Below are 16,704 nucleotides of genomic sequence, written 5' to 3' on the forward strand. Positions count from 1 at the left end.
CAGAGGAATGGTTTCTCTCCATGTGTTTACACCCAGCAGCCAGCAGGCGGCGCTGCTGCTGACAGGAACACAGACCGGACCGGACCGGACCAGACAGGTGGGTCTGGTCTCCAGCCAATAGGATTCCTCCTACCTGAACCTGAAGGGCGAACAAGGAAATGATTGTTGCTGCTGGCAGCTGGATCAGAGAGGAGGAAGGAGGAAAGAGGTGTCACTCCGCCTGGGTTTCAGAGTCTCTCACCGCAGTCTGCTCTCAGTGTGCTCTGGATTCTGCTGTTTCAACCAGCTGAGGCTCGTCCGGTTTATGGCTTGTGCCTGAAAGTCCTGTTCACTCAGCTGTCAGATGTAAACTCTACTTGGGTTTGGTGATTCTTCCAACTTCCTGAATTCTGACATCCAACAGGGAAAAAACTTAAGAGTAAGAATTCATCGATTACTTTCAAATAAACTGAACATAAAGAGCAGTTTTCATCTCACATCTACTGCCTGGATTTTTGGTTTGCGGTTGGCATTACAGTATTTGGTTTGCTGTTCAACATGAACTCCAGAGCAACCAAAATCTACAGAAAACTACAATCATGGCGTCTTTAAAGGATTCAAACAGGTTTGAACGTGTGAACACTTTCAAGTTGTTGCTTTTCACTGTCAAATCGTTCCAACTGTTATTCTAGTTTGACATGAATGCAGCATGAGGGCTAAACTGCTGAAGGAGAGCGCATGCGTAAAGTGTTAACGCCCACTTTGGCAGACCGGAAAGTGAGGCATGTTTTTACTGTCGAGTGATTCATCTTGTCAAACATACACAATCTCTGACAGCAGCAGCACCGCAGCTCCAGCAGCTCCAGCAGAGAGAACAGACCGCCGCTGTGTGTCCGGGCCTGGGATGGTGTGTCAGCGGGGCGGGGAGACTCAGCACCGGGTGACCGAGGAACAGAGCTGCTGGCACGGACAGGAAAACACACCGTACCGTCTGGGTCGGAGGCTAGCTAGCTCGGAGGCTAGCGGAGCATTAGCCGACCAGCTAGCGGGGTGACAGCTCGGTGAGCACGGCGCAGAGGAGCGCAACATGGCCGGGGGAAACGACAGCCAGGGCGGCGAGGAGAAGGCAGCGAGCCGGAGACAGAATGACGGTAAATATACCGCTGTTTGGTAAACTGTGGATCGGGGTCTGACATGGGCCGCAGGGTGGCTGTGTTTTGGGAGACTACAGGACCAGAGAGCTAGTTAGAATGAACCTGGCTCCAGGCTGAGAAACTATAACGTTATTTAGGTTAATAACGTTAAATTAGGTTAAATACAGTTAAGACAGACTCTGAGTCAGTCCCGTGTGTCTCATCATTCACCTTAACACGCAGGCAGGTAAAGGCGAAGATAGTTGCCATGCTAGCAGCTAAGCTAACCAGGTTAGCTAGCTTAAAGGGCTCCTCACTTACTCAGAAGTTAACCAGGTAACTTTACTTACTAACGTTAACTGATACCGACTGAAAGATAAATTGTGTCATATTTTAACATGGGACTTGAGTCGGTGAAGTTAACACTACAGTGATACTGTGATGTTAACTTTAAAGAAAACTTAACGTTAACAACCTGAACCAAACTGTAGTTAACGTGCTATCCAGGTTAGCCGGAGGCTAACACTCTGCTAACTTGATTTAAAGCAGTTATCGCGAGCTAACCTGCCGCAGGCTGCAACTGTCTGGTGTTAGTAAAGCAGACCGGACAGCAGCTGAGGTTTAGCTGCTGGTGACGTGGAGGTGTGGGTGCGGGCAGGATACACACACACACACACACACACACACACACACACACACCTGTTCTCAAACACAATGGTCACACTTGTATGGTAGGACACACATACACACCAGTTCTTACAATCGTCACACCTGTGGAGTGACGTGGAGCAAACACACACACACACACACACACACACAGCAGTGAACCAGGTCAGTGGTGTTTCCTGTAGCTAGGGGAATAGAGCCCATCTCTCTCTCTCTCTCTCTCTCTCTCTCTCTCTCTCTCTTTTCACCACATCTGTAGTGCAGGATACACACACACACACACACACCTGTATAACACGTTATTCTACATTCTATGTCATGATATTGTTGTCCAGCAGCTCCTATAGCTGAACCTGTTCTCCCCCCCCTCTCTCTCCCCCTCTCTCTCTCTTCACCACACCTGTAGTGCAGGATACACACACACACACACACACACACCTGTATAACACTTGATCAGGTTATTCTACATTCTATATGTCATGATATTGTTGTCCAGCAGCTCCTATAGCTGATCCTATTCTCCCCCCTCTCTCTCCCTCTCTCTCTCTCCTCTCTCTCTCTCTCTCTCTCTCTCTCTCTCTCTCTCTCTCTCTCTCAGTTAAATATAGTAGAGGTAGAGAAGTGTTTCAGTGTTGAGCAGCAGGAAGCAGCCTGACCTGATGCTCTCTGCCCTCCAGACAGAATGACAGGCATCACGGGGGGGGGGGGGGGGGTACTTAGATACCGACCTCTACCTCTTCTAACCTGGAAGAGCCGACGGCCCACAATGCTTCACTTCATTCAGAAACACTGAATATTTCCACATGTGTAACTTCCCGTGTGCTTCCTGTTTCCTGCAGTGAACAGGAAGCTGAAGTACATCAGCCTGGCGGTGCTGGTGGTGCAGAACGCCTCGCTCATCCTCAGCATCAGATACGTGCGCACGTTACCCGGCGACCGTTTCTTCACGACCTCCGCCGTCGTCATGGCGGAGGTCCTGAAGGTGTCGACCTGCCTGCTCATCATCCTGCTGCAGAGGAGATGTGAGTCTCTTATTATCACATAGTTATCAGTGCTGACCGACAGAAAATTAATCAGCTGTAATTTTAATAATCGATCATTTTAGTCATTTATCAAGTAAAAATACCAAACATTTCTACTTTTCTCTGTTTCATCTCATTATTAAATGAATCCTTTGTGTTTTTTGCTAGAATTCTGTAGAATCACTTATTTTTACATTTTATAGACTAAATGATTGATCAAAAAAATGATTGATACATTAATTGATGAAAATAATGGATGAATATAATCGTTAGTTGCAGCCGTTGCAGTCAGTCAGTTTTGTCAGTCACTTAGTTATGTTAGTCAGTTATGTTAGTTAGTCAGTTGTTAGTCAGTTGTTAGTCAGTTGTTAGTCAGTTATGTTAGTCAGTTATGTTAGTCAGTCAGTTATGTTAGTCAGTTATGTTAATCAGTTATGTTAGTTAGTTATGTTAGTTAGTCAGTTATGTTAGTCAGTTATGTTGGTTAGTCAGTTGTTAGTCAGTTGTTAGTCAGTTATGTTAGTTAGTCAGTTATGTTAGTCAGTTATGTTAGTTATGTTAGTTATGTTAGTCAGTCAGTTATGTTAGTCAGTTATGTTAGTCAGTTATGTTAGTCAGTCAGTTGTTAGTCAGTTATGTTAGTCAGTCAGTTATGTTAGTCAGTCAGTTATGTTAGTTAGTCAGTTATGTTAGTCAGTCAGTTATGTTAGTCAGTTATGTTAGTTATGTTAGTTAGTCAGTTATGTTAGTCAGTCAGTTGTTAGTCAGTTATGTTAGTTAGTTATGTTAGTTAGTCAGTTATGTTAGTCAGTCAGTTATGTTAGTTAGTCAGTTATGTTAGTCAGTCAGTTATGTTAGTTAGTTATGTTAGTTAGTCAGTTATGTTAGTTATGTTGGTTAGTCAGTTGTTAGTCAGTTGTTAGTCAGTTATGTTAGTTAGTCAGTCAGTTATGTTAGTCAGTTATGTTAGTTATGTTAGTTAGTCAGTTATGTTAGTCAGTCAGTTATGTTAGTCAGTTATGTTAGTTATGTTAGTCAGTTATGTTAGTCAGTCAGTTGTTAGTCAGTTATGTTAGTCAGTTATGTTAGTTAGTTATGTTAGTTAGTCAGTTATGTTAGTCAGTTATGTTAGTTAGTTATGTTAGTTAGTCAGTTATGTTAGTTAGTCAGTTATGTTAGTCAGTCAGTTATGTTAGTCAGTCAGTTATGTTAGTCAGTCAGTTATGTTAGTTAGTCAGTTATGTTAGTCAGTCAGTTATGTTAGTCAGTTATGTTAGTTAGTTATGTTAGTTAGTCAGTTATGTTAGTCAGTCAGTTGTTAGTCAGTTATGTTAGTCAGTTATGTTAGTTAGTTATGTTAGTTAGTTATGTTAGTCAGTCAGTTGTTAGTCAGTTATGTTAGTCAGTTTTGTTAGTTAGTTATGTTAGTCAGTTATGTTAGTCAGTTGTTAGTTATGTTAGTCAGTTATGTTAGTTAGTTATGTTAGTTAGTCAGTTATGTTAGTTAGTCAGTTATGTTAGTTAGTCATTCAGTGATGTTAGTCAGTTATGTTAGTTAGTCAGTCAGTTATGTTAGTCAGTTATTTTAGTTAGTTAGTCAGTTATGTTAGTTAGTTAGTCAGTTATGTTAGTTAGTCATTCAGTTATGTTAGTCAGTTATGTTAGTTAGTCAGTCAGTTATGTTAGTTAGTCAGTCAGTTATGTTAGTCAGTTATGTTAGTTAGTCATTCAGTTAGTCAGTTATGTTAGTTAGTCATTCAGTTATGTTATGTTAGTTAGTCAGTTATGTTAGTCAGTTATGTTAGTCAGTTATGTTAGTTAGTTAGTCAGTTATGTTAGTCAGTTATGTTAGTTAGTTAGTCAGTTATGTTAGTCAGTTATGTTAGTCAGTTATGTTAGTTAGTTAGTCAGTTATGTTAGTCAGTTATGTTAGTCAGTTATGTTAGTTAGTTAGTCAGTTATGTTAGTTAGTCATTCAGTTATGTTAGTCAGTTATGTTAGTCAGTCAGTTATGTTAGTTAGTCAGTCAGTTATGTTAGTCAGTTATGTTAGTTAGTCATTCAGTTAGTCAGTTATGTTAGTTAGTCAGTTATGTTAGTTAGTCATTCAGTTATGTTAGTTATGTTAGTTAGTCAGTTATGTTAGTCAGTTATGTTAGTTAGTTAGTCAGTTATGTTAGTCAGTTATGTTAGTTATGTTAGTTAGTTAGTCAGTTATGTTAGTCAGTTATGTTAGTCAGTTATGTTAGTTAGTTAGTCAGTTATGTTAGTCAGTTATGTTAGTTAGTCAGTCAGTTATGTTAGTCAGTTATGTTAGTTAGTCATTCAGTTATGTTAGTCAGTTATGTTAGTTAGTCAGTCAGTTATGTTAGTTAGTCAGTCAGTCAGTTGTTAGTTAGTTAGTCAGTTATGTCAGTCAGTCAGTTATGTCAGTTATGTCAGTCAGTCAGTTATGTTAGTCAGTTAGTCCAGCTCTTCATCAGTCTGTCTCACTGGACCGTGCAGAGGAACAGCCTCACTGGATCTAACTGATCAGCAGTCAACATAGAGCAGAATGATATAGAACAGACATCAGGAAGCCACAGCAGACAGAACAGCCTTCCTGCTCTGTCTGCTCTTTCTATCAAACTGTTTCTTAACTCCTGCTGAAGAGTCTGTCTGCAGCTCAGCAGCTGCAGCAGGTGAGACAGGAAGCTGCACATGTAGTGTTGTAGTTAAGGACACTGTCTCTCTCCCTGTCTGTCTCTCTCCCTGTCTGTCTCTCTCTCTGTCTGTCTCTCTCTCTGTTTGTCTCTCTCTCTGTCTGTCTCTCTCTCTGTCTGTAGGTAATGTGAAGGAGACGGTCTACTTCCTGGTGGACTCCATAGTGTTTCAGTATAAAGACACAGTGAAGCTGGCTGTTCCGTCTCTCATCTACACTCTGCAGAACAACCTGCAGTACATCGCTATCTCCAACCTGCCTGCTGCCACCTTCCAGGTACCTGTCTGTCTGACTGACTACCTGTCTGTCTGACCACTAGAGTTGGGTACTGTAACCCGGTACCACTATGGCACCGGTTCCTATCCGGCCGGTACCTACCGGACCGAATAGCAACGCAGATTTCGGTGCCTGAGCTGCGATTGAGATCTCCGCTCTCTGCTTCGCTCGTCACATTTTGGTCGTTTGCCAGTCAGATAAAAGAAGAGGCGATACCGATAACGTCCGGTTCCTACAAAGTGTCAGTTATTTGTTAATATGTAACATGTGAAAAGTATACAAAAAGTAATTAAGGGCAAATAGGTTTAGTTCATAAAAAAATGTAACAACTAGAATGTCACAATAATTAGAAAATACTGATGTCAGGAGAGGAGTCATGCTTTCCCAGAGAAAGCAGACATGGTTCTATTTCTGCAAAAGAAGTAGAACAGTAGAAGAATTTTGAAGTTAGAAGTTTGCACTCGGTATTTCTTTTGCTGTTATTTATTGTTGGTATTGTAACTGTTATTTACTGTTAAATTATTGTAGTTGACTTAGGTTTTATTTATTATGTAAATTATAGTTAATAGTATTTTGCATTTATTTATAAATTCCCTGTCTCCATCTCTTCTGTCCTTTCTCCTCTCCTCTCCTCTCCTGTCTCCTCTCCTCTCCTGTCTCCTTGTCTCCTCTCCTCTCCTCTCCTCTCTCTCCTCCTCTCCTCTCCTCTCCTCTCCTCTCCTCTCCTCTCCTGTCTCCTTGTCTCCTCTCCTCTCCTCTCCTCTCCTCTCCTCTCCTCTCCTCTCCTCTCCTCTCCTCTCTCTCCTCCTCTCCTCTCCTCTCCTCTCCTCCCCTCTCCTCTCCTCTCCTGTCTCCTTGTCTCCTCTCCTCTCCTCTCCTCTCCTCTCCTCTCCTCTCCTCTCCTCTCCTGTCTCCTTGTCTCCTCTCCTCTCAGGTCACCTACCAGTTGAAGATCCTCACCACAGCGTTGTTCAGTGTGTTGATGTTGAGGAAGTCTCTGTCCAGAGTTCAGTGGGTTTCTCTGCTGCTGCTGTTTGCCGGTGTGGCTGTGGTTCAGGTACAGAAATCTTTTTTTTTAATTTAAAAAAACAGTGAGAAATCATCCCAGTCAGACAGACCGACATCTTCAAAGACCTACAGCTGTTTTTGTTTCCACATTCTCTTCAGTTGTTAAATCAGTCTTCTGTTTCACTCTCTCTGCTGTTAAAAAGTCTCGAAGTTGAACCTGTTGAAACCCGAGTCAGTCTGTCGCTGAGCCGCTCTGGATAGATCAGTAACATGTGGAATATGAGCCTGAACGTTTTCACCTCAGCCTCTTGTGTTTTTGGTTCAATGTGAAACGGCAGCAGGTCACTGTGGCTCATAAACCCACCAGGAACAGTTTTATCCAACTGTCTGTTCAGAACAACTGAAGTCTCTGCTGTAGACTGACTTGCTGACTGACTGACTGACTGACTTGCTGACTGACTGACTGACTGACTGACTGACTGACTTGCTGACTGGCTGACTTGCTGACTGACTGTCTGGCTGGCTGACTGCCTGACTGTCTGGCTGACTGACTGGCTGGCTGACTGACTGACTGTCTGACTGACTGACTGGCTGACTGACTGACTGTCTGACTGACTGACTGGCTGACTGACTGGCTGGCTGACTGACTGACTGTCTGACTGACTGACTGGCTGACTGACTGACTGACTGTCTGACTGACTGACTGGCTGACTGACTGACTGACTGGCTGGCTGACTGGCTGACTGACTGACTGACTGTCTGACTGACTGGCTGACTGACTGGCTGGCTGACTGACTGACTGTCTGACTGACTGACTGGCTGACTGACTGACTGACTGTCTGACTGACTGACTGGCTGACTGACTGACTGACTGGCTGGCTGACTGACTGACTGGCTGACTGACTGACTGACTGACTGACTGACTGACTGACTGACTGACTGGCTGACTGACTGACTGACTGACTGACTGTCTGGCTGGCTGACTTACTGACTGGCTGACTGACTGACTGACTGGCTGACTGACTGGCTGACTGACTGACTGGCTGACTGACTGACTGGCTGACTGACTGACTGACTGGCTGACTGACTGGCTGACTGACTGACTGGCTGACTGACTGACTGACTGACTGACTGTCTGGCTGGCTGACTTGCTGACTGTTGTTTCTGTGACACTCCCAGCATTCTTGTGGCAGAACCACTCTGCTGTTAACAATAACAACAGCAGATTTCTCAGTTACAGCTACAGACTTGCAGGGCATGTTCTGTAGAGCGGAAGCTGACATGAATAAATGGTCACTTCTCCCAATTTCCCCACAAGCACGTATTTCCATTATAAAAATGGATATTTTACCAAGGGTACATTTTTATTGTGATAAGTTACCCCTTTCACCCCCCAAGGGTTCCTGGGATAAGATCCACAGTCTCATCTCGAAATTCACGTGGAGGGGCGAGCGTCCTCGCCTCAAACTGTCAACACTGCAGACAGGAAGCAGGACTTGCTGTCCCCAATTTCAAGATGTATTTTTGGTCATATGTGTTGCGCCCATTATCAATCCGGTTAGACTCCAATGCATCAGTTTCATGGCGGGCTATAGAGGAAAATTTGGCCTCTCCTCATCGTTTACAAGACTTAGTAAACTCTAATTTGTCCCCTAAACGCTCCAAATCTAAACCGGGCCCCATAATGTCCTTCCTTCTATCAACTTGGCACACTGTAGAGAAAGCTACTCACTCTCAGTTAAAGTGGCACACCCACAGTCCCAGTTTCCATCATTTTGTTCTTCTTCCCTTTTTCATTTCCCCAATGGAGCAATAGAGGTATCCATATTCTGTCTGGTGTCTGTAATGAGGAGGGTCTCAGAACGTTTAATGACTTGTGAATATCATTTGATTTACCTGGCTCTTCATTCTTCCTATACCTGCAACTCAGGTACCCACTAGGACCCGTCCTGGGCCTAGTGGGGGAAAATATACTCTGATACTTTGTGTTTGTCATTGCAATGACTATTGCTTTACTACTATCATAATAATACCAGATAAATAACGTGTGTGTGTTTTCCATTATACAGCTGCCAGCTGTCAGTCAGGAATACTAATTGATTTCTCATTAGTAGATTTATTACTTTACTGATAGATTTACTTTTCACTGTGAACAGATCAGTTTTATTTAAACTGAGTGTCTGCATGTTGCCTGTTGATAATATTTCTTACTGATTGCTGATAGATCAATCATGTTCTGCCTAATATGGTAGACTGATGATATTACATGCCTGATCAAGAGGGAACTCACTGATTGATTAGGCTGACTGATTGATAACATTTCTTGCCCTGTCAGTAACTAGTGGACGAACTAATTGACTGATTGGTTGACTGACTGACTGTTAACTGGCTGACTGGTTGATACAGTAAGTGACTGGTTGATAAGTGATTGATTGATTGATTGATTGGTGGATGTTGTTGTGTCCCAGGTGCAGCAGGAGGGGAACAAGGAGGCGTCGGTGCTGGACAGCTCCAGTCAGAACTACTCGGTGGGGCTGGTCGCCGTGGTGATCAGCTGCCTGTCGTCGGGCTTCGCCGGCGTTTACTTCGAGAAGATCCTGAAGGGAAGCTCCGCCTCCGTCTGGGTGCGGAACGTGCAGCTGGGGATCTTCGGCACGGCGCTCGGCGCCCTCGGCCTGTGGTGGAACGACGGGCCGGAGGTGGCCGAGCGCGGCTTCCTGTTCGGCTACACGCCCATGGTGTGGGCCGTCATCTTCAACCAGGCGTTCGGCGGGCTGCTGGTGGCGGTGGTGGTGAAGTACGCCGACAACATCCTGAAGGGCTTCGCCACGTCCTTCTCCATCATCGTCTCCACCGTCACGTCCGTCTACCTGTTCGCCTTCCACGTCGACCTGCTGTTCACGGCGGGGGCGGGGCTTGTGATCGGAGCCGTCTACATGTACAGCCTGCCCAAGCCGGCCGGCGGGGGGGGCGGGGCTTCGGCCCTCGCCTCCTCCTCCTCTTCGTCGTCGCCGCGGCGCGGCAGCAGGACAGACGGAGGAGCGGAGATGGAGGCTTTTCTGCCAAAGTCAGTCCTGGTGAAATGAGTTCAAATATTCCTCTCTCGCTATTCCTCTCTGTCTCTCTCTCTGTTTCTCTCGCTCTCTCTCTCTCTCTCTCTCGCTCCTCACTTCCTGTTTGCTTTCTGTGGGTTCAGAGGTTAGATTAACTGGGCGTCTTTATAAGAAATGATGAGGAAAAACTTAACGGGAATCATTCTCAGTTTGATCTCACGCTGCTCTCTCTCTCTCTCCTGCTCTCTCCCTGTGTCTCTCGCCCTCTGGCCTCCTCTTCAGCCACAGTAGGACAGAAACTAGTCGGAGTTATTGAAGCGCAGCGTCGGCCTGCTGGGACAGACAGATAGTTTCTCTGTTAGAGGAGCAGAGGGAGAGAAAGTGAAGATTTACAACCATGAATCAGAGGAGGAGGTGCTTCCTCATCAAACTCCTAAAACTAACTCCTCTCCTTGTTTGGGATGCAGAGGAGAGGAGAGACTGGATTCAGCTCTTGATTTCTTTCCTTCCATCTCTTCTTCCTGAACTAAAAAACTAATTCCCCGCCTCCTTTTTCCTCCTTTCACATGTGATGAAAAGGAGAAAAGGGGAGCGAAGAGGAGAGGAAGGCTGCTTTTCCCTCTTTTGCTTTCTGTTTTTCCAGCTCTTCTGCTTCAACTTCACATTAACTCCTCCTCCTCCTCCTTTTTCCTCCGCCCATTTGGAGGAGAGACTGATTTTAACTTCAGCTGCCTCCGCTTTCCACTCCTCTTTTTCCTGAACTAACAGACTAACTCCTCTCCTCCTCTACTCTCTCCTTCTCCTCTGCATCAGACAGGAGGCGGCGTCTCTCCTCCCTCCGCAGTCCGTCTGATGGAGGGAGAGGAGGAGGGAGAGGAGGAGGAGGAGGAGGAGGAGGAGGAGCTTCGTCTCTGGATCCTGACTACTGACTGTATCTTATGTCGTTTTGATTTGCTCGTCTCTCATCGCGCGTCTCGCCCTCCTTGCCTTAAAACACTTTCTTTTTTCTAAATGAAAAGAAAAAGCCTTATGATGAAATACAGATGAATTATTATTAATATTATTGTTACTGCTGGAGGAGTGTGAAGGAGCAGCTGCAGTGAAACTCTGCTGGTGGGTTCTGAAGATAAAAATTAAGATAAAAATTTCAGTCACGTTTTCACTTTCTAGCCTGCATAGCGCTGCTGTCAATAAAAAGACATTTAATAACTTCCAGATGTTGGATTCATCCCATCACAACTCAGATTTTTTACTAGTTTATGAGTTGGGAGGAAGTATGAGTTATTTTTGTCTGCAGGTGGCGTGTACAGATAATAAACTGAAAGAAATGTACTGAAAGTTTCTCAGCAGAGTCGAACCTCTCAGCAGTCCTCCGGCTTCACGGCTGCAGCCTCCGTAACACTTCCTGTTTGTTTGTCGCTTGTCTTCCTGGTTTGATTTTCGGACAGAATCGCACGTGAAAGCAACGCTTTCCCGGATGTCGGACTTTCCCAGCAGCACGTGAACGCAGCAGAATAGTTACGGCTAAAAACCTAAAATCGGTTTAACGGTGGAAATCCCAGATCCAGATCAACAACAAAATCTGATCAGCTGATCCTTGGACCGAGAGAGATCTGTCCACCTGATTACAGACAAATCTGCTCATAACTTTAATAGAAATCTTGCTGAAAGACAGAGAGACAGACAGACAGGCAGACAGACAGACAGGCAGGCAGACAGACAGACAGACAGACAGACAGGCTGACAGGCAGACAGACAGGTGAAAACATGACCTCCTCCCTGCTTCATTAGTGGTAATGATGGTTGAATTGAACAGAAGTTAGTTATCAGTGTGTGAGCGGTCTGGTGTCGGGCTGGAAAGTGAAAACGTTTCACCAAGCTGAAATACAACTTTTACTTTTATATGTTTGGTTTATAATCGACTTAAAAAAAGTGAAAATCCTGATGAGGTTCTGCGCTGCAGCTCGACCAGAGAGGAAAAACTCTTCTAAAACGCTCTTCATCCTCCTCTTCCTCACAGTGAGCATGTTTATCTGCTACTGATGGATCACTGGAAATGGAAACTGAAATACTTGACAGTTAATTTGTTGTTTAGCTGCAGACGGAGGTTTTAAAATGTCATCACTTCTCACTTTTCACCGTCTGTAGTCAGATTTGGAAAGTCTCAACTCTGCTGGTAAAACAGTGAAAGTGTCTGCTGTGTCCTGTCCTGTCAGTGAGACAGGTGAGTCAGTGAGACAGGTGAGTCAGTGAGACAGGTGAGCAGTCCCTGTACAGCAGATCCTGTCTGTCTGGAGGAAGGGAGGATGAGAAAGCCTCAGTCAGTAGAACCACAGTAACAGAACCAGAGTTCCTACGCAGGTCTGGCAGAGTCTGGAAGGTGAACTGGATCATTTCCAGGTCTCAGAGATTTGGAATTGGACAAAAAGTCTAAAAAAAAAATAAGACAATCCTGCTCCTAAAATATTAAACACATCCTAATCCAGTCAGGGAATTAAAGGAATAGTTCACCCAAAAATGAAAATGTTGTCTTTATCTCCTCCGCCTCACGTCAGTGGAAACAGAGCTGAGGTTTGTCCACAAAACACAGCGAGCAGCTCCATGCCGCCTCCACCGGAACAGCACTGGGTCTTTATAGTTCATACTTTATCTTTATAGTTCCAAAATGGTAAAAAAAAAAACATCCATCCAAAAACCGTAACATTTCTCCAAGGATTTAGCACATTTCTTTACTGAAACTAATGCTCCACACACTCACACATCAAGTGTAAAACATGACTCGGCGTCACCGGTGTTACGGACACGAGGGTCAGAAAATAACGACAAAACGACCAAACTGTCATTTTTGGGTGAACTGTTCCTTTTTAAGCTCATGGGTCAAGGTGTGTGATTTGGCAACAGAAAGTGAAGGAACTCTGGAGAAGAAGAAGAAGAAGAAGAGGAGTGTGGAGAGGAGGAACGACCGTTCTGTCTGTTCTAGTTCTGCTGTCGTGCCTTTCCTCTCATCTGTACACAAGCCATACGGTTGTGTTGGTGTAAAGTTAGCTGGGCGGGGTACGTAGCCTCACAGCAGGGTACACTGGTACAGTATTATTGTTGTTATAGTGTTGCACAGTCTGTAACTCTGCACTAATATATATAAGACGATGCTTTTCTTTTATTTTGCTTTGAATGCTTTTGCTGTTTCCTGGGAAGGTTTGTAGGGAAAACTGTGTCACAACCAGCTGCTGCTCCGCCTGTAATCAGTCAGTCAGTCAGTCAGTCAGTCAGTCAGTCAGTCAGTCAGTCAGTCAGTCAGTCAGTGAGCAGTCAGTCAGTCAGTCAGTCAGTCAGTGATCAGTCAGTGCTGCAGGAGGTCTGTCTCCAACCTGCAGGGTGACGGGTTCAAACTCTGTCCAATAAACAAGCTACTTGCGAGTCATGTGACTTCTGTTTCCAAGCCCTGGTTGGCTTGTGATTGGTCAGTGAACGGAAACGAACCAAATCCAAAAGTTCAGTAAAGTGTTCAGTAAACTTTCCCACAGTGATGATGGACCTGAACGCACCGGGACAGCAGCTGCTTCTGACAGCAGGAGGCAGTTCAGTCACAGCGAACTGTCTGGAAGTATTTTCTTCTCTGTGAACGTCAACTTTACCGAAACATTCTGATCCGTCCTGACGCTGTAGACCCCGCCCACCTGCTCCGCCCCGCAGGTTAAAACAAACCAAGAACTGCTTAAAGAGAAACTAAACCCCCAAACACAAATCTGTGTGAAGCCTGACATCGAACAGCTTGCTACTGAAATGTCCGTCTGCGTGTCACAAAAATGATTCGGTGTTTTTACTTTATGCTAGTTTATGTTATTTTTGGCTGAATATTGTCGGCGGCTGAACGTTCACTTCCTGTCTGACCTGAGCTGAGCTGAGTGTGGTGTAGTTTGAGGACGGCTCCGATCCGGTTTGTTAGAGATGGAAGGAAACGAGGCGAAAGGAAAGGAAGGAAGTAAGGAAGGAATGGAGGTGGATTGAGAAGTGGAGGTTTCCTGTCCGTCAGTAGAGCGGCTTCCAGGGTTTTAGTGTCTTTAAGTTTGAATTTCTGTTTCACTCTGGGTGGGAGATTTAGATTTTCTTGGTCTCCAGACTGCTGTAGGAGTCAAACAGCAGGATTGTCCGCTCTGAGGAGCCGTAGTTTGCACCGCTTCGTTTCAGTTTGAGACGTTTGGTCTAAAAAGCGTTCTTCTACCAGCTAGATGAAGCAGATCCAGGTTCGTGTTGGTTCACTCTTTGTCCTGGATTCGATTTTTCCGTTTACAGTCTTCAGTATCGAACGCTGCAGTAAACTGATCCCAGGTCAGCGCCGTGTTGGAGGATCGCAGGCTGGAAAAGTGAAAACATGTTTCTCCCAAAGTGTAAAATTAACTTTAAAATTGAACTTATTATCATCTCAATCACAGGTGGTTTTCTAGATTATTAAATGAATCTTAATGTGAAAGGAGGAGGGTAAAAAAAAAAAATGCTGATATATTTTTCTGTTTTTTTGTTTTTGTATAAATCCTCAGCTGGCGGGAAAGTGTTCTGTCTTTCAGTAGCTCAGAAACAATCTGGTGTTTTTATTTAATGAATGGAAGGAGGTTGATGTGTTGGAGGTTTGTTTTGTGGTGGAGGAGAGGAAGAGGAAGAGGAGAGGAGAGGAAGAGGAGAGGAGATAAGTCAGTGTGAAAAACCAGCAGCTCCAGTCTGGTTTTCATGTTCTGGACCGGAAGGTTTCTGCTGAGTCGACAGAGAAGACAGTCAAGATATTCTGAACCGGTTTAAACCGGTTTGTCTGGAAAAAATATCTTGAAATTCCCACCAATCATCAGTCAGCAGGTGGAGAGTTTCTGTTGAGTTGTTCTGCTTCTGTCTGTCATCCATCAGCCAACAAGACTTTACAACTTTTGGAGAATTGAATCTGAAATCTGGTCTTTTTTTAATGTATATATTTATGTACAAATTTGTGCAATACATAAGTTATTTTTTAAATTGAAAGTGAATATTAAGAAACTGAATTTCAATCAATAGAATTTCCTTTTTAAAATTCAGGTAAAAATCATGGATTCAGTTTGAAGAATCGCACACAAAACACAAATTTTGCTTCACATAACTCAAGTTTATTTCTCTATTTGTGGCACAAATTTCAGCCTCATCAGACAGCAGAGAAGCTGAAAGATCTGCTCACATCAACACTAACGTTTATTATTAATAACAATAATAATATGTCAGAAAATCCTCTAAGAACCAACCTGCAGACTGTGGAACAAATCCTTCAGTCTTCTAAGAGTCTGAGATGTTTCCGGTCTTATAAGATCCAGCAGGATTGTTCCAGTCTGGTTGAACCGTCCAATAGGATTGTTCCAGTCTGGTTGAACCGTCCAATAGGATTGTTGAGTCTTGTAAAGATTCTGATCTGAAATCCTATTGGATCCTTCATTCATTCTTAGAGGATTTTTGCTGAGCGGACTCTTCCTCCTCCTCCTCCTCCTCCTCAGTCTTCTTCTCTGGTTTGTTAGTTTGCACTTGATTTGTACCGATGCCTCTGAATTTGTACATACTTCTTTTAGTAAATTTTTATATAAACAGGATTTGGTTTCAACTTCTGTGGAGTTTGTCTTAATTTATACTTTAATAACTTGCTACATAACAACTAACTGTAGTATAGATAATATCCTGTAGTGTTGCATGGTGAAGCTTCACGTCCACTTTATTTCTTCATTTATGTACAGTTGTATTGAAAATATAAAGTCCTGCACACACACACACACACACACACACATACACACATGTATTAGCCAGAAGCTGCATCACATAGCAAGTTGTCTATTCAGAATCACAGAATATTGATTACATTCACATCTAGAAACTGTTTATTTGGCTGCAAAATGTGTTTTATATAGAAAGAACCAACAGATCAGACGAGCAGAGCTGTATACATCTGAAGTTTGACCAACAGTCACATGAGAAGCCGGTCTGCCCAGTCGACCAGAGCTGTACATGTGGAGGGTTCAGCAGTCGACCAGTTGGAGCAGTCAGTCAACTAGAGCTGTATATATCTGTGGTTCAGCTGTCATCCAGTTCAACCAGTTCAACTCATCCAGAGCTGTACAGACCTGGGGTTCGGCAGTCCACCGGACTCAACCAGAGCTGTATATATCTTCAGTTCAGTTATGCTCCAGTCCAACCAGCTCAACTGAACCAGAGCTGTATATATCCAGGGTTCAGCAGTCAGAGCTGTGTGTATGTCAGCTTGGGCAGTGAACCAGTCTGACAACTGGGATCAGTCAGCTAGAGCTGTATATATCTGTGGTTCAGCTGTGATCCAGTCCAACCCGTTCAACTCAACTAGAGCTGTATATATCTGTGGTTCAGCAATAAAGCAGAACAGCCAGTCAGTCAGATCTGAGCAGCCAGCTGGACCTGCAGACGGTACAGAGAGAGAGAGAGAGAGAGAGGGAGAGGGAGAGAGAGATAGTGTGTTGACTCCAGTTCAGTACAGTTCAGTGTATATTGCCAAAGCTTTAGTAGTGATCAATAATGATAACATTAATAAAGATGATTAAAAAAAAGAAAAGATGAAAAGAAACTAGACTAATGCTGATAATAATAGTTGTAATAATAACAATAAATATAAAATAGAGAATAGAGTCTTTACCAGCTGAACCAGACACCAAGTCTAACCTCCTCTCTCTCCCTCTCTCTCTCTCTCTCTCTCTCTCTCTCTCTCAGGAGTCCAGAGAAGGAGAAAGGATCCTGAGAGGAAGACTGGATCCACAGACAGACAGACAGACAGACAGACAGACAGACAGACTGACTGACTGACTGACTGACTGACTGACTGACTGACTGACTGAC

The 16,704-nt window shown here is 44.0% G+C and overlaps 2 protein-coding genes and 1 long non-coding RNA gene across 4 annotated transcripts in view; all 3 read left to right on the forward strand.

Moving 5' to 3' along the window:
- uxt (ubiquitously-expressed, prefoldin-like chaperone) overlaps window positions 1–16,704 on the forward strand; it is a 363,866-nt gene that overhangs the window by 154,836 nt on the left and 192,326 nt on the right. The window lies entirely within an intron of this gene.
- slc35a2 (solute carrier family 35 member 2) lies at window positions 856–16,644 on the forward strand. Of its 2 annotated transcripts, none has more exons than XM_078288486.1 (6): window positions 856–1,130; window positions 2,618–2,800; window positions 5,625–5,776; window positions 6,711–6,833; window positions 9,253–9,851; window positions 16,579–16,644. In XM_078288486.1, exons 1-6 carry the CDS (start codon window positions 1,067–1,069, stop codon window positions 16,604–16,606), a joined length of 1,149 nt encoding a protein of 382 aa, XP_078144612.1. In that variant the 5' UTR covers window positions 856–1,066; the 3' UTR covers window positions 16,607–16,644. The 2 variants fall into 2 exon arrangements, with proteins under 2 accessions (XP_078144612.1, XP_078144611.1); XM_078288485.1 differs by lacking the exon at window positions 16,579–16,644 and adding an exon at window positions 10,651–11,994.
- LOC144542320 (uncharacterized) lies at window positions 13,007–15,448 on the forward strand. Its single transcript, XR_013507176.1, has 2 exons — window positions 13,007–13,130; window positions 13,178–15,448. It is a non-coding gene; the product is annotated as an uncharacterized LOC144542320 (long non-coding RNA).

Source organism: Centroberyx gerrardi, chromosome 14 (assembly GCF_048128805.1).
Source record: "Centroberyx gerrardi isolate f3 chromosome 14, fCenGer3.hap1.cur.20231027, whole genome shotgun sequence".
In the NCBI taxonomy this organism is placed as follows: domain Eukaryota; kingdom Metazoa; phylum Chordata; class Actinopteri; order Beryciformes; family Berycidae; genus Centroberyx; species Centroberyx gerrardi.

Excerpts from the sequence above, each read along its gene's own strand:
- slc35a2 (XM_078288485.1), top strand. The coding sequence starts at position 1,067 with ATGGCCGGGGGAAACGACAGCCAGGGCGGCGAGGAGAAGGCAGCGAGC. Across the intron at positions 1,131-2,617 it reads GAGCCGGAGACAGAATGACG|TGAACAGGAAGCTGAAGTAC; the intron begins GTAAATATACCG and ends TGTTTCCTGCAG. Across the intron at positions 5,777-6,710 it reads TGCCTGCTGCCACCTTCCAG|GTCACCTACCAGTTGAAGAT; the intron begins GTACCTGTCTGT and ends CTCTCCTCTCAG.